The sequence below is a fragment of the Neolamprologus brichardi genome, chromosome 4 (assembly GCF_056152115.1).
Source record: "Neolamprologus brichardi isolate AB-2024 chromosome 4, ASM5615211v1, whole genome shotgun sequence".
Lineage (NCBI taxonomy): Eukaryota > Metazoa > Chordata > Actinopteri > Cichliformes > Cichlidae > Neolamprologus > Neolamprologus brichardi.
This window is the reverse complement of record NC_142107.1, coordinates 14161766-14183181: the sequence shown is the minus strand read 5'-3', so window position 1 is coordinate 14183181 and position 21416 is coordinate 14161766. Positions and strand designations below refer to the sequence as shown.

General features: G+C 40.7%; 1 protein-coding gene across 2 annotated transcripts; it reads right to left on the bottom strand.

The window, feature by feature from the left end:
* Positions 1-567: 567 nt before the first annotated feature.
* Positions 568-21249, bottom strand: prkacaa (protein kinase, cAMP-dependent, catalytic, alpha, genome duplicate a). Of its 2 annotated transcripts, none has more exons than XM_006791328.3 (10): positions 20455-21249; positions 9152-9213; positions 7963-8091; positions 7333-7431; positions 7141-7223; positions 6931-7057; positions 6719-6814; positions 6432-6554; positions 4925-5089; positions 568-3700 (listed from the first exon to the last, which is right to left on the bottom strand). In XM_006791328.3, the coding sequence occupies exons 1-10, from the start codon at positions 20498-20500 to the stop codon at positions 3575-3577; spliced, it is 1056 nt and encodes a 351-aa protein (XP_006791391.1). In that variant the 5' UTR covers positions 20501-21249; the 3' UTR covers positions 568-3574. The 2 variants fall into 2 exon arrangements, with proteins under 2 accessions (XP_006791391.1, XP_035763850.1); XM_035907957.2 differs by lacking the exon at positions 20455-21249 and adding an exon at positions 12609-13075.
* Between the last annotated feature and the right edge of the window lie 167 nt (positions 21250-21416).

Below are 21416 nucleotides of genomic sequence, written 5' to 3'. Positions count from 1 at the left end.
CTGCAAGACGACAGCGATCCACACATGAAACCCAAGCTGAAACTTTTAACAGCACATGCCCACAAGTACTTTTTATTTCATTAAATAAATCAAAGTGGCAGGAGTGCATTAACATGTGGAGAATTCATTTTTGATGCGCGTTTGCTGCAGGAGTCGTATTTATTGGTCTTCAGTTCAAAAATCAACAAAAATATGCAATTCGCCGCAGGGTGCCAAACCCTTTTGCATACAACTGTATGACTTATGCAGATAGATGCAATTGAGGAGGAGGAAAGAAAGAAAGAGGGGGAAGAAAAAATAAAAGAGTGCACTGAGGTTGGGGTTACATTTGGGAAAGGGGTGCTGGGAGCTGGTTGGTAACTGACACCATACTGTGACAGGATGAACACAACACTGCATTATTCAATTGCGCCTGCTATCCTCTTAAAGCATTCACAATAACAGACAGGACGGTGGAAATACAGCATCTGCCATCACCTACCGGCATGTATATTTGTCTTATCCAGCTGTTGCCCTACAACTGCTTTCTGCGAAGTGAAGAGAAAGTTTACATATAACCCAGACATATTAGTCTTAACAAGTAAAACTTTATTGGAATGATACATTTTGCAAAATATTACTTTATGTATATATATTTTTAACATACTCATTGTGTTCTAAGGGTATCTGTCAAGTTCTCCAGAAGAGGGTAAGATAGTTAAGACTGTCGAAGGCAAGGATATACAGTATTGTTTCCCAAAAGGTACAATAGACTACACAATCACTGTACCCAGGTCATGAGGAGAAAGATTAATGTTGTTTTTGCTTTTTTTCCTCTCTTTTTCTGAAAATACAATTAGAAAATATGAACGCAAAACATCTCAGATGTAAAAAGTGTTATGTTTGAAAGAAGTGTGTGTGGAAACTTGATGAAAAGAGAAGGCAGACGGGAGAAAAAAAAAAAAACCTTAAGTAGCACAGAGCAGTTGATAGCTGATAGAAAAGTGACAATACGTCTTGTATTGTAAAGGAAAAACAAAGTGTGATGCTTCGGTGTCTGAAGTGGATCAAGTGGCGTTGCCTTCTACCAGTCGACGGTTTAGTCATCGCTGGGTAGAAAGGCATTACATGTGCCCTCTTCAAAACATTACAGTGTGTATTAAAGGACTCAAATATTTAGCACAAATGAACTGTGTGGCCTGTGCTTCACTGTGTTCAAAAGGCTGGACAGCTTGGTTAGTGAGCAACTTTACTGTTTAGTGTGATGCTCAAACAAATTCCCCGAAAAAAGGTTAACCAGCAACCAGACCGTTAGCTGTGGAAACGGTGCTTTTTTCAAACATGTCTAAGGCCCAGAGGGAAGTCTTCTCATTGGGCTGCTTTACCACGTGCAAGAAAAACCAAACCTGCCAACGAAATGTATTTAAAAAAAAGAAAAAGAAAAACCCCACACACATCAGCTTTCCAAACAGCACTGAAACTTCTCCATTTCAAGACATTCTCAAGAAAAAAAAAGAAAAAAAAAAAAAAGCATCCTGCGATTGATCTCAATCGTATTAAGACACTGCCAAACATGATCACTCAAGCCTACTGAAAATAACTGGAGCCAAACCCCCCCCCCCAAAACATTCTAAACATGTCACGTTACACGACTGTATGACAAAGAGCTCGATGCACATCAAACAGTTCACAGAAAGTTTTCAGTGAGATGGACAAGGTCTAGCACCTAAGGCCTATGTATGGATGGCAGGTGGGCGACAGCGTTAAGTCCTTCAATGAACCAAAACATTGTGTTCACTCAACAAACCAGCAATAAGATTTGGTCTGCGATTGTCTTGCATCCATGTAAAGAAACTTGGCAAAAAAAAAAGCTTTAGGTTTGCTTCCTTGGTTTTAATTTGTTACAGAGAAAGCTGGAAAAATAAAAGAAACAAAACACTCTCAAACCCAACAGTTCAAAAAAGAAAAAGAAAATTGGTTGGACTGTAAATCTATGAAGGTGTTGCATGTAGGGAGAATTACAAAAAGGGGAGGGGGTGGGGCAAAAAGGTCAGGGAAGAGGAGAAGCACAACCCCGGTGACAATTATCTGCAATCTGCTGCCCTACAACTGAATAATGACCCAAACCCAGAAGAACTTTGACACATTTAACTGGGTCTTGTTCCCAATCTATCTTCCAATAGAGCGCCGACTGTCTTTTTTAATATTAGACATTATTCGTGATCTCAGGTACCTCGGCACGAGTAAAGCACAAAGCTCTGCCGTCATTCTTTAAAAGTGATATTGTACAAAAATAACATGCACATGTTGTTGAAACCTTTTGCTACTGTTTTGCGTATTAAAATCCACCACCATCAGAGTCACATATAGGAAACTGCATTTTTCTCAGTTTGCAAATTTGGCAGAATTTATATAATATCTGTTTATTTATAAAATCTTAAAGTCAGTTTCACAGCTATGAGACATAGACATATGTTGAAAAAAGATGGATATTTCATGTTCTCTATCTTATATTTATATATATCAATATACATGTATAAATGTACTATGAATTAAATAAACAATAGTCAGGAGTGTGACCACAATGTTAGCTGCTGCTAAATCACAGCTTTTTAAACCCACCCGTGAGCACTAAATAACACACAAGCACAGAGATCGACATAAAAAGGACAAAATGATCACTGATAGGATTTTTTTTTTCCTTTTAAAATGCTCTAATAAATTCAGCTAAGAGAAAGACAGACTTAAATGCAGACCTCATGTTTACTTCCCGCGGGTCCCTAAACGAGCAGGACCGCAGTGAAGTTTACTGTGATAAATCATTTTCACTCTGATCAAAGAGGTCGCCGCTGCTTCAGCGGCAAGCAGCAGAGTGCATCATCTACCCAATAATCATGCCACATTGAGCAGACAAAGGCAGGTGCAGAGAGTTTTTCAAGCTTTCAACCAAAACGGGCACGAGGGCCACCGCCACCGTAGCCAAAGCTCTGCACCAACGCTTTCGACACAGTTTTCCAACCAGTTGGCATTATGATAGGCACTGCTGTTGGACTTGGTATTGCTTGGACAGATTTGGGATGGAGAGGTGGAGGAGATGGAGGAGACTGGGGGTGGGGAGGAGACAAGATACAACGATCACTCTTAGAGAAGCTTGAAGAGAGGGCCTGCTCAGGGGGAGGAAAAAAAGAAAAGAAAAAAAAGGAGCTTTAGCAGATTCAGTACCTTAACAGAAAAATCAATGCCTCAACCTGCAGAGACTGAAAACATGTCATTTACACCATCAGAAAGAAACAAATCTAGCTGAACAGCCACAACCTATGCCTGTTCTTGTCAAGCCCCTGGCACAAAACACAAGAGGGATAAATAAAGTGTAAAGGTAACAGTTGAGAAACAATCAAAAAGGCAACACTGCTGGTTCTGTTGGATCTTTTATCACTTTGCCTCCGTCTTTCCATTTGGGGGGTGGATTTTACATCGTTTTCCTCATCACATATAAGCAAGTTATCAGTCCACTTTAGTGCTTTCTGTCCTCAGACCCCCTTTCACTTTCTAAATCCCTGCCTCTCTCTCATAATATCACTACCGTGGTTGGTATCTAGAACTCAGCAAACTCCTTTGCACACTTCTCTGTGAAGGAGACTCTGATTTCTTCTTCGTCGTAGTCATCAAAGTTGCTTGTATCACCAGGGCCTTTGCACTTAGGAATAAAGGGAGCTTCCACCTGGAACGCAGATGGGAGACAGACGCACAGACAAAGCGGTTAAAGTGTAACTTCAAATGCAGTATTCAATGAAACACTCCTACATTGATATTTGTGACGTTTGTCTGATAATCAATCTGTGAACACCCTGCAGGACCATCAGTGTAATCATGTACTTTCCCAGATGCCCATATTTGAACTTAGGCTGCTTGATTAAGGCAAAAAAAAGAGAAAAAAAAGCCATAATTCTGGTTATTCAGCACAATTATTCATTCAATTAACATTAATCAGTTATTTGTCTTTTTGCAGGGGATCCACATTAGCTTTAAATGTAATCAAACTGAAAAACACATAGAGAGGTGAGGTGGTGGTGGTGGGGGGGGGACAGGTGTCAGGTCTACCTATAAAGGCAGCTGCCCTTAACATACGTTTTATGCAGAGCTATTCAAACTTTGTAAAATCCTTTGACAACTATAACTGTTAATTAGGAATTAAAAGCTACAACTCAGGAGCTCAAACTTAACTAACTATTTGTATTCATATTATACTGACAAAGGCTGAACATGGGTGTTCAAATTAGGTGCAGTGCTTTTGTTTTCTGCAGAATCCAATTTTTGCATGAAGGAAAGGAGAAAGTACTAAAACCTTTGCATATTTTTCCCCATTAACCTCCACTGAAATACCCTCTGTACACAGGCAGAACACAGTGAAATCATCCGCAGTCACAAAACACACCTAAGCTGACCGAAATCTCATTAAAAGCAGTTTCGTTTTTAAGGAAAGAATATAATAAGGAATTTTCTCCATTCCTTCAATTGTAAATACGAAGAAACACTTATAAACATTAACTGTATATAAAAGATGGGTGTAGCTACCATAGTGACAACCATTGTTTGGAGTATTTTTTTTACGTTGCCATGTCAAGAGGTAGCATCGCTCTAAAGCAGCCCCTGCTTTTTTTTATATTACTGTAAAAGTCCTAATAATGTACAAAATGATCAACCATGTGATTGCCATGTTCTATAAGACATGAAACTAGTGATTGAGACCATAAATTCTCAATCATCTGTCAAAATAAAATGAGCTACAGGGTCATTTTCCCACAGATTTAAATACAATCACCACCTATTGGTCATTAGAAAAACAGCTGGTCTGATGGACTTTTACCCCGACTCGTTTTTTCAGACCCCAGACTGTGTTTATATTTATGTTCACATTCCTATTGCATGAAAGCTGGCCTCTTACCTTCCTCTGGTAGATGGCAATCCAGTCGGTGGTGGCAAACCACTTGTGGCCCTTGATATCATTGACTCCATTCCTGAGGTTGCCAAAGCGCTTGGTCAGGTCCACTTGCAGCAAATTTCTCAACAGATCTTTCAGGTCTGAGCTGAAGTGGGAAGGAAAGCGAACCTGCGAAGCACAGAAAGCAATCAGAGTGTTGTTCGGAGTGTGTTCTCAGGCCTGAGGCTGAGCATTTTGGGGGGAAAAAAATGTCTTATTGTGACTTTTCTGACGTAAGAGTTCAACTTTAGAAAATTCAGCTAATTCAGTTAAAGTTTAACTGAAGTGTAATAACCATTCATGGCTCTATATTCTCATGCAAGGTTGAAATCGTTTTTATATTTGGTTTGGAATAAACTATTCATTCCTTCCTCGTATAATCACTTAAATACACTGCAAGACTCTAGACCTTCAGGTGGAAAATCACGCCCACCAACATGTCTACAGAGAAGGCGCTCTAGTGGCTGTTTTCAATTTTCCATGTCATGTGCATTTCTCAAAGCAGATACATTTATATTTTAATCAATCCTGCTACACACGCATAAGAGCTTGCATTTTAGTATGGCCCAAAGTATATAGTGATTCTTCTCATTTTGCTAACAAGCATTCTTGCATCCTCTTTCCTCCAGTGACCCAGAAATGCCACCCCCCCGCTATCATGGAAGATCTTCTAACAATCATAAATGCACCTTGAAGAAATGAGGAGCCTACTGGAAGAGCAAAAATGCAAGGAAAACCTGATGTATCCTTATTTTTCTCTCTCTCTTGCTATGAGAAGCAAAGGTGATAGAAAGTAATACCAGTAAGGGAAATAAGAAGATGTGTCTAGCATAATGAAAAGCACCCCACTCTCCTGTGCTTAAAACATGCACCTACGGTGTTAATGTACCTTTGACTCAATACAGTGCCTAAAAGACTCCTGTGTAGACATAAAGAGCACAGAGACACGGCTTAATTAAATTTGATGGTTCTCTGGTTGTGAGTGGTTATGTCCATTTGTTTCCACTCTCCTTTGAACCTTCTGCTGCATGAGACATTTGTGTCTAAGGAGTTGCTTCCACCTAGTTGTTCTTTTGCTTTTCTCACCACTGTTGAGACCATACGTGAAAGTCAGAGATGACATTTGGGAGCTATAAACTACACATTATATTAAACAGTTTTTACAGAGGAATCACGTCACGCACGACTTCTTTCTACTGCAGCTCGTGCTCTGCGCTGTCCTGTCTGCATTTGATTTTATGAGTTTTGCAGCGGCTTATAGAGTCGACATTAACTTTTTCTCTTGATTCATAGACAGTATTTCTCAGAAATAATAATTGAAAAGCTAAATGCGTTATTTTATACACTTTTCAAATCATAAAGGCTAAAAGTTCAAATGTAACAGTGTGTATTTGAAGCAGTAGTAGGTGGTAATAATGAGTCCTTAGTTGGGGATAAGTGCACAATTCTAATGACTAAAAGCCAAACTCACCTTTCCTGATACAATCTTTTCGTAAATCTGAATAGGCTGGTCTGCAAAGAAGGGTGGGTAACCAGCAGCCATCTCGTATATCAGTACTCCTAAAGCCCACCAGTCCACAGCTTTGTTGTAACCCTGAAGAACACACGAGAAACAAAGGGCATCAAACATGTCCGCTAACAAACACTTCACACTACAATGTTCACAGGAAACAGCAAAAAGAAAGCTGTTTCACAGTCTAAAAAGCTGATGAAGCAATTGCTTCCTAAATTTCCCCTGTTAATCTGCTTAACACTTACTTTACTGAGGATGATTTCTGGCGCCAGGTACTCGGGAGTCCCGCAAAGCGTCCAAGTTCGGCCTTTCACCCTTTTTGCAAACCCAAAATCTGTTACCTAAGAAACAGAATAAACAGCCCTTAGCCGCTAGTCGCATACGGGGAGAGCACTTTTAGAGACACTAAGCAGCAAATGTTGTTGATGATGATTGAATACAAACATGTAACCCATACCTGTATGTAACCTTGCTGGTCAATGAGCAGGTTCTCTGGCTTCAGATCTCGGTAGATGAGATCCAGCGAGTGAAGGTATTCGAAGGTCAGTACAATCTGCGCTGCATAGAAGCGGGCGTGTGGTTCACTGCAAAAACAACATACGAGGCTCAATACTTAAAGTCTGGGAACAGCACATGGAGGCCTTTCATCAGAGTTAACACAACTCACCTGAATCTACCAATCCTCCTTAAGTGTGAGAACATTTCACCCCCAGGCACGTACTCCATTATCATATACAGATTGCTGTTATCCTGTCGTGAGATGAGGAAAGACTTACTGAAACGTAAAGCATGCACGCATAAACAAGCCGGCCAAATTACTACAGAAAAACAACAAAAGAGGAAGGACACAAATGCGTACCTTAAAAGAGTGCTCCAGTCGCACCAGAAATGGAAAGCTGACGGCTTGGAGGATACGCTTCTCATTCAGTGTGTGCTCTATCTGCTTCAGCTTCACTACCTGTGAGGGATCAGGACATAGAAAGGTAAGAAGGCTGTCAAAAAGAAAAACAAATAAACAAAAAAACCTCCCAAAACAATGATTACATCTCAGGACAGATTTCGATAAATTCAAATAACGCTGTGAAAAAGTAACCAAAAATGCACAGTACGGAAAAGGCCAATCAGAATAGCTGTGAGCAGTGTCGACCCATCGCGTAGTTCCATTTCTATGATGTGCTTGTCAGGTAACCCACAGGGTTTCAGGGAGTTTTGCAGTTATAATGTAGTTATGGCGTGAATTTCCCGAAACTTTGACATGTAAAGCTAGAAAGTGTCTTTTGACACTTTAAAACGTCTAAACTTCAACGTGACCTTCTGGAAATTCCAAAGCCAGTATTTGTAAGAACATATGAGAACAAATGGTTCATACAATCTTGGTATAAATGTTTTTGTACAAGGGATGCTACGATACAAGCCAGAGCACCCAATTGAGTCATATTTATTTACTCTCCAATATACTCTTGAATTAGGTTCTTCAAAAATACCGTACCTTCTGTTTGTCAAGTATTTTCATGGCGTAATGCTGACCAGACTCTTTGTGTTTCACCAACATGACTCGACCAAACGAGCCCGTGCCTAAAGTCTTCAAACGCTCGAAGTGATCCAATGCCGCAGTTTGCTGGGAGACAGAAGACCATGCCAGTTAGAGAACGATCACAATCTGTTTGTCCGTACAAGCCCCACATAGTTTTTTGCTAAACCTGAACTAAAAGGCCATCCCATATCAGTAACAAGATATTTTACTATGAATCTTCTTTGTTTGAGGCACACTCATGGTGAACTTATCTGACAGCATCTAAACATGTCGTGGCTTCGGTGCTGATTAAGTGACCTTGTTAATTTTCCATAAAAGGTGCTACAGTAATCTGAGCACATCTCATTCAACACAAGTCTGAATGCATGCAGTTACATTAAGGGGCAAACGTGTGCAGTTGCACTCGCGTGCCTCTTTCTAAGCAGCTCGGTGCGCTACAGAATGCCTTAAAAAGCAATTACATGTTCACATTTAAAACTTAATTTCACCAAATCTCTTCTAATTATATTAAGTTTGAGAAAATCGTCTATGATTTATCTATGCTGGTCCCTCTCTCTTTCTCTCTCCGAGTCAGGGGTGGGGTGGGTCGTTCGCTGTAGCACCCTGCGCGACACAGAGATCATGCTTCTTCTTAACAATGGCAAAAATGGATATTCAAAAGCGTGGTCGCAGTTCACAAGAGTAGGTTCCACATCAAGTTCGGCAACTAGTCTTAAGGTGAAAAACTGCAGATGGCCTGTAGCACTCTCAGACACCGTTTTCGTGTCTGAAAGTAGCCCCGAGGAACATCTGCATAAGCAATCCACGTCTGGATGACAGAATGCTGTCTCCTTAACAGCCTGATAAATCCAGCAGGGTTATATATTCTGCGACTGAAAGTGGCTGTCAACTGTATTATTACACACATGCCCAGCAGAGGGCGAACTGCCCTTAAGAAATGAATGGGCTTTCATTAGTTTAGGGGCAGGCCTATTTCCATGACACTGGCTATCTGAGTAAATGAGCGTAAGAAACATTAATCAAGTCACGATTCATTGGGAAATACACTAACAATACAGTGCCTCAACACAACTAAAACTAAGGCATGCTACAAATAACAGAGTGACACAGTAATGAGGAGAAACTAAATTATGTCTCATCTCACCTGTGCTGGATTCTCCCATTTTTTCAGAAAATCTTCTTTGGCTTTGGCAAGAAACTCCTTCACTGCAAAGAGAAACAAAATTCCCATTCAGAGAGTTTTCACCCAAACCTAACTGAATTTATTAAGACTTTTATAAGGATACTGAAGCACTGGCAGGCTTATATGGAGAGCAACATAACATGCTTGTGATGACTGGATGTCTGGATTTATCTGGTCTTTACTACCTGGGCCAACATTTATCAGCTGCTGCCAGCAAGCAACAATGAAAGAGAACAAGCTAATACGTAGCACATAGTTAAAGTTGTCAAATTTGTAAATTTAAAAAAAAAAAAAAAAATGCTATAGATGACCTTGTTCACAGAATAGAGAAAATAATACAACACAGCAATACTTAAAATTGAAATAGTAAAGCTTTAAATAAACTGGAGTCTAAACAAACTTCTATTCATTCTAGTCTGCTCTTTTTTGTTCTTACAACTAAGTGATCAATTTCAAAGAATTCCAGGTTGGTTTCATTAAATCAACATTTCTGCCATCGAAGAACAACTTTGAGGTATCACTTCAAGCTTAGACTAAACAAACTCATCTTTTGAAGCCTCAAACTTCTTTGACTGCATACTGGAGAATAATTGAGTAAGTAAAATGATATAAATCTGCATATATTTACAAATTCAATTTGAAAATACTGCTCAAAAGTCTGGGGTCACTTTGAATGTCCTTGGTGAAAAAAATCTCATAAAACCTGAAGCTGATGAGAAATCTTGAAAATGATGATTCACGGAAGACTAATGGCAACACAGGCGTAAAGAGACTCATTTTCTGGCACACTACCATTGGGAGTCATGTTTCAAAGAGTCTTTGTTATATAAAACAAGTTTATCGTGTTAAAGGTTACGCAGATCACGTCAGTGCTTGAACCCAAGCAATGCAGGACTTTTAAGACTGATATTGCTATCAATATTTAGTGATTTAAAAATCCAGTATATGGATTATATTGACCAATACTTTTTCTTTGACACTTGTTATGTGTAGTTATGTATGTAGCAGTTTACATTCTGTTCCAATCGCCTCATTGTTATTTGTGGTGTTCCAAATATGTGCTGGCAACCAAAGAGCTGCTCTCTGACAGATAAACTATGCCACATCAATTCACGTAAAAATGATTAAAAGGCCTTTCTCAATTGCTTTTATTATTTTTCAAATGTTCATTTATCTGCCATTAGAAATGCAGAAACTAATAAATTGCTAATACTGAACACTGATAAATCAGTCAGGATCTAGTCAGCAAAGCCGAAATCAGCCTCTGCGAGTTTGAGTTTGTCAAAATGACATTGAAATCCTCACAGTCTATTTCTTCGTATAATAAATTAAAGCTATTCCGTATGGGACTTAATTTCCAAGACACTTAGGTCCTCATACAAAAGCGTGTACTATGTCGTCCAAACCCCAGAGCAGTCTTATAGTAGTATTTAATGAAGGAGATAAGCCACTCAGATCAACTCAGCAAGTCTGCAACAGTTTTCAGGGTTTTCCATTAGGTCATAGTACCGGGTACTTTTTTAGTGACTTCTCAGGTGGGGTTCCAAGCAATCCGAGGAGGTACTAAACTGTGACGTCAGATTTCATGGCAGCTCGTTAGTGTCACCCATGAGAGCATCTTGTTTACAAAAGTCAAAAACGCCATTTTTGAAACCCGCCAACGAGGGAAATGGCTACAAAAAAAAAAAAAAAAACAACAACCCAGTGATCCCCGAGTCTGATGACAAGCCACAGACTGAGCAGCAGGTATATTCTTGTTATATTCGCCCACCTTTATTGTAGTGTTCGTGTCGCATGTTAGTTACGTCGTGGGATTGTAATGGAAAACCAGTCGATCCGAGTCGAATCGTGGCGAGTCAATCTGAGTAGGTACTAATGGAAAAGGGGCTTTAGTTTAGGACTTAACTGAGAAAGGTAAGTACATCTAGAGAAACAATCAGCTGCGCACTGAGTCCTGGCATTTATCCGTTAAGAAAGTAATTCTGTCCTGTTCTCAGGGAGTAGTACACACATTCATATGAAATCTTCAAGGTTTCTTTATCCTGCATTTAACAGCCTGCCTTTATCAGAACAAGAACACTAACAAGTTTTGGTAGAAGCATGTTTATTTTTTGGCTATTTTAGGACTCCAACCAACTAATGACAGTCATAACACTTGCACTCAGCTTGAATGGTACACAGATGGAGATGACTTTTTCTTTAATTAAAAAAAAAAGAAGAAGAAAAAGACATTCCTAAGTGGTACACATTTGAGTGGCATTGTAATCCTGTGGACAGACTGTAACAACTTTACACACACAGTCATATGAAGAAGTTCTTTTTTTTTTTACCCCTTATCTTTATGGGGTTAATCTCAGTGCTCTGTGGGAACATGTAGATAACCAACCCTTCCTCATTCTTCCTTAGTGTCAGTGCACCGGGCACAGCTGCTGAGCTGAAGTGTGCTATTTATACTGTTAGTACTGGAAACAGAATGGTGACAGTTGTAGGCCGACAACTGCTTTAGTAAAATTCCACTTTTCTGTGTTGCTGTTATTACAAAAACATAAATGAAGTGTGGAGAACGACTCAACGACTTTTAACGATCAGTTTATAAGCTTAACAATTTTGACATCTTTTTAAAAGAATTGAATTCAAGCGAAAGCTTATGGATAGCTGTTACCTTAAAACCAATACTAAAACTACAAAAATGTACAAATCTCTTAAAAAAAATGTAAAGGCTTAAATGATCATGTGGAATTTCTGTTTGCTTTGGCGATCAATAGAACACAACAGCCTGGGGCACAGTTTAAATTAAGCCAGTCAACTGTCAATAATGAAAGTGCTCGGTCGTTTATTCATCAGCTTTGTGATACGGCTAATGTCCTTTTGGAGCGATGTCTGAATCAGAAAACTGAAAATTAATTATGAAAAACAAACAGCTACCTACTCATAAATGTCTCGTGCAAGCATTTGTGCATCTCTCTCTCACACACACACACACACACAAACACACACCAAGAGAAAAGCTTAATCCTCATCTAGCAAACATAATTTCCTGCAAATTCTCAAAAGACCAGTAGCTCCAACAATTGGATGGGAGAAAGCAAGCAACAATGGCAAAGACTAAAGTTCCTATAAACATGTCAGGAGCACTGTGGCTCTCAGAGAGCAATGGAAGCAGAATGGTCACCAGGGAGAAAACATTTCCTGTGAAAGTTGCACAACTTCCACTTCCAAGCAGAAAAAGCTATTACTGGAATAACTTGGAACTGCGCAAAGGAAAGACATGGAAAGAAGTTGCTGGCAGCTATATGGACACAGCAACAGGACTGGTATCAAGGAGTACCAATGGAGATGCAGCTGATCAAAATAAATATATATATATTTATTTTTTTAAATCCATGTTCTTACTCTCCTGTAGCTCCAAATTTCTTACCATCTGGGAGGACTATGGGTACCTCTGGTGCTGCAGCATCTGCCGAGCGAGACCCCGATTCACTTGAGCGTGAGGATGACTCCCTCTTCCCTGCATGCCTTCTGGAGCTCTTCCTGTCACACATTAGCCCTGCAAAGTCTCCCCTATACTACTTCTTGGCCTCTTCCTCACAGCCACTGACTCATGACCTATCCTCCCCCTCTGACAGCACTCTGGTCAAGTCAGCAGGCCCACACATCCACAAAAACCCAGCCAAAAGTCCCTGCCGGCAGTCTTCAGTCTTTCCTGTGACTTTCACTCTGCTGGAGACCAAGTTCAAAAAGTAGCATCCACCTCCAGTGTGCACTCATAGTATGGAGAACAGTGCTGCTCCCGTTAGACTCGAGCAGATCAATTGGTCCCTTGCTTGGTTTGTATCAATATTTATTCTGTACACAAAGTACTCACTGCTGTTCCCTCTCATGTCTCAAACACACACACACACACACACACACACACACACACACACACACACACACACACACACACTATATTGATCTAAACAGGGGCATAATCATCAGGGGGAGGGGGCATAAAACACTAGCTGGTATATTTATCCAACCCAGAGATGAAGTCCTATGGAAAACTAGGCCTAAGCAAGTACCCTTGAGATGAACTAGACAAATCTAGCAGCAGCTAAAACTTTCCCCAATTAGCACAACCAATCAGATGTCACTGATGAAAAACTTTCAGAGATGATCTGGGTGTTTTCAGAAACATAAAAAGTGCCACTCTCAGGAGACGCTAGCAAAACAGGAAGGCACAAACCACAGTGAAACCCCCCCCCCTCCCCGACACACACACACACACACACACACACACACACACACACACACACACCAAAAGCACCAGAGTCTGTTGTTTAGTGCCAGGGTTGAATTGATCCTCCAAAAATCAATCCCACATCTCTCCCCTGGGCCTCACTGCCCCACTCTGACGCAGGAATAGAGGGGTTATATTAGGGCGAGTTGACCGACATTAAACCGCAAAGCGCGCCAAAATCAGGTGTGAGTCTACACCAGGCCTTGTTCAGATAGCATACAAGCCTTTGCGGTGAATAAGAAAGCAGTAAATGAGCAAACAGAGCTGTATGTAAAATGGAAATGGGATCAAATGCTTGTAAAAGGTGAGAACTCGGCTTTTAGCCATGAAATGAAAACAGGGAGCGGACAAATACTGACAAAGTCATGAATGAGGAGTGTTTTACCATCTTAAACAGAGCAGACGTGTTCATTTACTGACCAATTCAGGAGCAAGCGAGCTGACAGCCAGTCATGTAGTGTGGGATCAAACTTATTTTCATGCATGATATACATTTTTGCCAAATACTGCAATATCAGAGAGACAAAACAAAACAAAAAACATTAATGGACACAAGGAGCACCCTGAAGTGTACTGAGAGGGAAGCTGCAGTAAAGGTACATCCTTAACTCTGACGGTTCTAATCATGAGACACAAAACTAATAGAAGCCAACCTAGCCAGGAAGCATAGCAATCTGTTATCAGCAGTGAGGACAGTAAAGACAAATGAAAGTTGAGGAAAATACAGCAGCGATACTCCCAGAGAGGAGAGGAGATGTGCCCGCCGTTTAGAGGTTTTGGGGTTTTGCAAAAGAAGACTACTTCACATTTTGTCATGTTGCTTCTGTGCTCAGAGATTAACCATGGGTGGAGCTCAGGCAGCTCCTACACACATATAGACAGGAAACTAGGTGAGGCAAAAGCAATGCGTTACCCGAGGCTAATAAGTACTTTCTTTTTCCTGGCTACAGAATGTGTGCCACAAAATCTGGAAAAGTCAGTCAGAGAGCAGTTGGTTTTAAAGCTAGCTCATGTAGCTGCTTACTTTATTAAAAACAAAAAAGCAAGAGAGCATAAAAAAAAAGCATAAAAGGAAGAATTTAAGACTCTAATAAAGTCAGTACAAGAGTAAATTCTTTGTTTAACATGTGATGTTATTTATATATGTGTTTCATATATTTTTGCAGGCCTTATAGGAAGTAGTTAGTGTAAAGGACTAAAAGGACTGGAGTCCTTTGCTTTCTGAACTGTCACCTGACTGTGGTCTTCTGCTTCAAGGTTAAGTGTGTTTAGAGAAGCTCTTATACTTACATTGGTTGCAACAAATTGGCTATTTGAGTTAGTGTCATCTTCCCATCAGCTCAAAATGCTGGTCTCCTCTGACCTCTAGCCTCTCAGTAAGGCATTTTCACGCATAGAACTGCCACTCACTCAATATTTTCTCAATTTTTCATACCACTGTCTGTAAACTCCAAAGATGCCTGTGAAGGAAATCCCAGTATATCAGCAATTTCTGAAATACACCAACATCAACCACCTCGCCAATGTGAAAGTCACTTAAAATCACCTTTCAGCTCTAGCAGATCCTCCTGACCTCAGTCTTAGGCTCTGTTAAGGAATTTGCAGGAGGTGGTAATGGGCATGTTTAAACGCCTAATAAATGTATTAATTAATTACCATCTGATCGGTTGATTACATATTTGCCTCAAAAAGCACTTTAACAAGTATGCCCAATAAATTGGCCATTGAGTCTATATAGTTATGCCACCCAGGTATTTTTAAGTACTATTCATTTCCACTCCAATGAATGTCACATGCAGGTAAAATGTCTACAACCATCAGCTCCATTGTGTAATTTCAGCTTGAGAACTGCTGCATATTTCAATCATCCATGGCAGACTAAATTAAGCAAGTGAAAATACCCCACATTTTGAGAACAGGTATAGGAGATTTTGTGATGCATGCTGCTGGATCTCAGGGTTATTTAGCAGCGAGTGTCAGTTTGCCATGTTGTCAGTTTAGTGCTCTAAGCTTGCCTGAGATGTCTGATTGGCTTTCAACACTGAGGTCAACTGATAAGCAGTGCAGGCTTACGACACACACACACACACACACACACACACACACACACACACACACACACACACACACACACAAAAACAACCCAAAAAACTTTAACCATCACATAAATCAGCTGCATGCAGAGCAGGGGCAGGTCATGAACCCCACAGATATTTATAGACGGAGTTGTACTTGTATTGAGTGCTACCTCATTATATTGTCATGTTCAAAACACACAAGCACACAAACATCCTGTGTCATAACTGCTTAACTGACCAAGGTTTTGCTCATATTTACAGGACCCACTGATCACTCATTAGCAATTTTTTTTCTTACAACAAAATGCTCACATACTTTAAAAATACATGCAGTTTTTGACCCTTATACTATAAGTTGCAGCAATACCTCTCTTCAAAAGGACTATGCGTGACCAGTCATCTGCATGTTTAAATGCTGCAGCCCTTGCAAGTCGCCACCAGAAATACTACTCAGTCAAACATCATCTGATTAATGAAAAGCATTAATGGTTAAAAGATGCTCCCATCATGCCACCCACCCCTAACATGGTCTGCAGCTCAGACAGACGGCTGTGGCCCCCTTTCTCTCTCCCTCTCTGTGATGGGAAGTTTTAAACAAGCGCGATGTTAAGTAAGCAGATGACAGCTGCTGAACCAGTGCAGTTGTGCCACACTTTGATGTTGGATCTTAATGGTCGTGTATCGGCTGACGCCAGCAAGGAAAAAAGGCTGGTAGTGCAAGGACTGCTAACTAATCTGACTGTGTGTGCGTCTCAATGACACAATGTGTCACACATTTCAGCAGCATTTACAACGTGATTTGATTGTCGAATGTTGATTTGAAATACATATGCAAAGGTTTAACCAATGTTTAACCTCAACCGTTTGACTGTGCTCGGTTTATCTTGTGTTTTCATGCGTCCATGGTTGACTAGTGTTTTTTTCTCCTGTTCACGAGACTAGTAAACTACTCGCTACTCAACTTTTCACCCTGCCTCTAATTCTGCTCGTGTTCCTTTAACGCCTTCCCCTCCCCCCTCCACTAAAAATCCAGTCTCCTCTCACTAGTGAGCAGGTCCAGCCAAAAACGAGATAACACCGAGCTACGTTTGCCTGCAAGCACGAATCATGACACTTGGCAAAGACGTAGAACATGGGCAAGAGGAAAAAGAGACAGGATGAACATTTTTAAACCTGCGAAATAGGGCGTTGGCATTGGCCTTGAGTGTCGAGGACATGCCCTAAGACACTTTTAAGTTCTCCGCACGTGTATTATCTGGGGATGCCAGCTTAGTTTAGGTTGCTCTGTAGCATAAAAGGTACAAAGAAAACAACAATTAAACCCAGTCTTTATTCATAAGTCTCCAATCTGTGTTAAAGATTTTCATAATTTCTGATTTGTTCTCAGTATTATCATTTTGACACAGCCCTGGCTTGCGGACACATCAAAGATAGCATTTTGCATGGCTGACGTTAAGAGATTTTTTTCCCCCTATTGTTATTGGGACACTGCCATCGTAAAGGAATTACAAAGCATAAAGTTAAATCATAAATCAGTTTCTTAGACAATGCAACAATTATGATTTTACTCTTGGCGATCTGTGTTGAGTAAAGTACTCAATAAAATAGCGATAGTACAAATCAAAATCCATTTGATTTTATACAGCAAAGTGTACACAATTTGGACACATTCACTTGGGATAAGATTTAAGATCAAGAATATTTGGGGTTTGGTTTTTTGGGTTGTTTTTTTTTTTTTTAGATGGATGTTGAAAGTGATTGTGCTCTAAAAATGGGCATGAAATCACTTAAAACCTATCTAGGCAACGTAGTTTTAAAAGAAAAAAAACTTCCAAAGCTGATGCACTTATGACACTCTGGATGTCAAGTAAAGTAACTTTCACAAACCCATTATGTAAATATGTTGCAGGGTGATGTTATTAAGTTACAAAAAAGAAGAAAAAAAAAGGCTGAACTGGCCAATAAGGCTTTTTGCCAGTTCAGAAGCAGCATGTTTTTCCTAGTGAGAGGGAATAACTGCCTTATAAGTAGACTTGGCTGAGTTTTTTTGTTCATGCACAAAAAAAAAAAACCCTTTAAAACACACTAACGCAAAGCGAACGTTTTGCAAAGCCCAATGAGAGCACTTTAAGTGTGAAGGTACAGAAAAATGTCTTAAACTAGAGTCAGGAGGACAGTGACAAAAACATAAGAAAGGCAAAGAATGAAAAAAATCCGTTCATGTTGTGTAGTTTTAGCCTGAGTGTTTTGCTGTGCAGCACAGTGCACAGAGAACTGCCCCCCTTTTCACTGTAACTATAAAAAAAACAAGTGGTAACTGAGCAGACACAAACATCAGGGTGCTCTGCTCTGCGTATGTATTTTTATACATGAACGTTAGACACTCAATCCCCCAGTTCAAGAGATTAATTTAGTGCAACATTATCAAGAAAACACAGCTTGGTTATCTGTCAGACGTTTTCCCTCTGCCTGTGAAGGACTAAGCTAAAGGGACATGGCATGAGCTACAGCTCCACCCCTAACCCACACTACTGCCCAGCTCCAGAATAAAAACTCACTCCAGTTGCAAGCCTCTAGCTCCTCCTGTGGTCGGTCATGTCTGCCTTCTCCACTGCCTATGTCCCCTAGACAGGGTCCAGCTCGATGAAACAGCCTTCCTGCCAGCTTGTGAATTACAGACATCATACAATGCTGGAGGGAAGCCAGCTGATGTCCTGTGTAGACTTTTAAAAACTGCTGTACGTCCGGATATTTTACCAAGGAGGAATTCCACAAAAATGCTCAACTAACGTCGTCTTAAAGGCCCAAACTTTAAGCTCTCCTTGTATGGCTGTTTAGTCTATAGAGCAGAAGAGGCGATGACCAACTGTGCAGAGCCTGGGCTGGAACTTCCTTGCTCCTTCACTTCCTACTGCTGTTCACTTGTCTGTCCGCCCTGCTTCTTCCTGTGGGTCAGCTCTGCACAGCACTTCAGTGTCTCACTTGCCTGCCCAGCCTGGAAAGTTCGGACGCGACACGTGTTAAACACCTGGACCAGCACTCAACACTGTCCTTCCATTTTACGTAGGAAACAAAGGCGGCTGACATGTTGCCCTTAATCTCTAGCTGCTCTGTGGAAAATGATGCTTCTGGGTGTGGCCTTTCAACCCCTTGCCTGCACCTGTCTCTGTAGATCAGACTGATAAAGATGTGAAGTATGACGAAGTATGAAAAGACCTTCCGGCAGCAGTGCCTCCTCTGTCAATGTTTTTAACCTACTAATCCATCAGTTTCCTTTACGTCTACAACCCTGAGGAAAAAAAATTAAAAATCTTTGAGCCAGGGCTCTTGAAAACCTTGGCCTTCTTACATGGGTAACAGTACAGTAGAGAGCCTAGAGGCCATTCTTCACACTTACTCTCTACCAGCAGCAAGGAGCTGACATTCATTTAACAGGTACCCGTTCAGACTTTGCACACTTGAGCGTCATTTATGGTGTTATGGAAACATAAAACAGTGTCCTCTCAAAACTTTTCTGCAACCCTGTGATCCAGACTGTTAAAAAGGAACTTCAAAGTTATTTTCATAAGAAAATAAGTCGTTTTTAAAAATACTTATTATTGTATATGATTAACATTTCTTTGGGGTTTTTATTCTACTTTTGTTGAAGAACTTTTTTATAAAAACAACAACAACAGCAACAACAAACATATACTAGACAAAAACAAACAAGTAAGATGGTCCAAGATCACCTCTTTCTCCACATTACACAGACTCTGTGACGCATACAAGTGCTCTTGTTCTAAATGCCGCTCATCACATGTTGTTCAAGAGACTCCTCAACTCCCAACTTTGTGCCTTCAGACAAATTGCCCTCATGCATCATATGACCCTGTCCTGGTGGCATTATTTTCCTCCTTCCACTGATAACAGTTATTTTTGCTCTATGAGAGTCACTGCATTAAGATCTCACTCATCACTTAATGTAAACATCCTAATGTAAACATAACCTCTTAAGACCCGAACTCTTCCACGGCATGCATTTTTAATTTCTCTTTGATATTTGGGTATATTGGGGCCCGATGAATGTAAAAACAAAGAATTACGAGTTTTTTAACCTTATTTTGGTTTTTAAGAAAAATAAGAGACATATGGGGATATTCATTTAAAATTTTGATAGAACAGTAGCTGTATAATGTATAATGTATCGTAAGTGGATATCAGGCCCATGTAGAGCAAAATTGAGTATTTTGGTCTAAATAACCCAAAATGTGATGTCCACATATGTGGACGACAAGTCCTAGGAGGTTAATGTAAACATCCAAAGTAGTATGTGCATCTCTCCTCTGGCTTCAAAAACAGAGAAGAAGGTTTTATTTTTCTGAAGCGATTCTAAGAAGTTCACAAGAAAGCAGCTGCACAGTGGGCTTTGTGTTTGCGGTGTTATTGTCGGCTTTCATGACCTGAAGTGAAGACCTAAAAAACACAAACCGCAAGGAAACCTATGACTGTTGTATGAGGCCAATTGTTGTCATCCTCACTGGTAACTCTGAATATAACCTCGGGCTCGCAGTCACGAGCTTTCCCACAGGATGAGCAGAGAAAATGAATAACATCCCCTGCTGTTCCGATGAGATGACCGTGGCCTCACAGTAAAACAACTTTGGCTGAAAGTGTATGACAGTGTATGAGGTGAATGACCACGGGTGGGTGTCCTTCGTGGGTCTAGGTTGACAAACACTTCTTCATATTAGAGAAAATCCGTTGCAGCATTTTAATGTGGTATGCACTGTACAGATGCTAGGTTGTATACTCCATATGTCCCTGTCATTATGGGAAACAGGAAATGACTATAGCAAAACGATCTAAGGGGCAGACGGCATGATCGGGCTAGCTGCTTCAACTTAGAGGTAAAGGGTACAACTCACCGCTCTCCATCTCATTGCCCTTCTTTGCTGTGGGCGTGTTGCCCATGATGGCAGGCTGATGGTGGAGTCCCTTGGCTCGGAATCAGTTTTCCTTTGCGAGTCACTGAGTATTGTTACACCGTTAACGCAAGTCACTGGACTCAATGAAACTGACAGCTAGCTACTAGCTGACAGCTATCATTATTGACTAAATGTAAATGTAGATCAAAGCAGCACTCTTCCGTTGTGACTTCAGGGAAACTCAGAAGACTGCCCCAAGCGTTAGCCGCTTTAAGTTAGCTCAGCTTAGCGCGCTAGCTCGCAGAGATAGCCAGCGGATGTCAGCTTGGTAGCGTTAGCTCGTCGATTTCTCCAGCAAGCACGGACAAATCAACTTGTCAATTAGTTGTTATTTATTTCCACAGACGGCTTGGTTTTGTACCAAAAAAAAAAAAAAAAAAACTCAAGTCCGGGCACAGATCGTCGAAAGCCACTTCCGTCTGTCTAACTAGCAAGCTAAAGTTAGCTTCTGAGCGTTCCTCGCAGTCTGGCCTTAACTAACCAGGTACTCTCTCAGTGTATGCAGGCCTTCTCACTTGAGACCTTTTTTTAAAAAAAATGTCCAGTATAGTCGGGTTTTTTTTAACAATGCCGCTTATCCCACTTGATTTCTCCTCATTCGTTTCCAAAGAAGCCGTCAAGTGCAATGGTTTCCTGGGACCGACCACCTGATAGTCGATTCCTCAGATCAACAGACCCCTTCCATTAATCTTCAGACCGCAAGGGAAACTCCAGTCATCCATCCACCCAGGCCCGCCTTCGCCTGCCTCTGAGTGGCCCCGCGCACAGACAATTACGTGCGAGGCGTAGCTATTCGAGCGCTCATTGGATCAGCATCTACACATTGAATCATTGCATTCATGCGATTCGACTGTCAAGCGACTTCGTCCCGCCTCCCGGACTCCCAGTAGCCAAAATGCCAA

Bases quoted from the DNA above. Each gene is read 5' to 3' on its own strand.
- prkacaa (XM_035907957.2), bottom strand. From the start codon at position 12,732: ATGTGTGACAGGAAGAGCTCCAGAAGGCATGCAGGGAAGAGGGAGTCA. The intron at 7,058-7,140 runs GTGAGTTGTGTT...TTGTTTTTGCAG, and splicing joins AGGAGGATTGGTAGATTCAG to TGAACCACACGCCCGCTTCT. The intron at 6,555-6,718 runs GTAAGTGTTAAG...TGTGTTCTTCAG, and splicing joins CAGAAATCATCCTCAGTAAA to GGTTACAACAAAGCTGTGGA.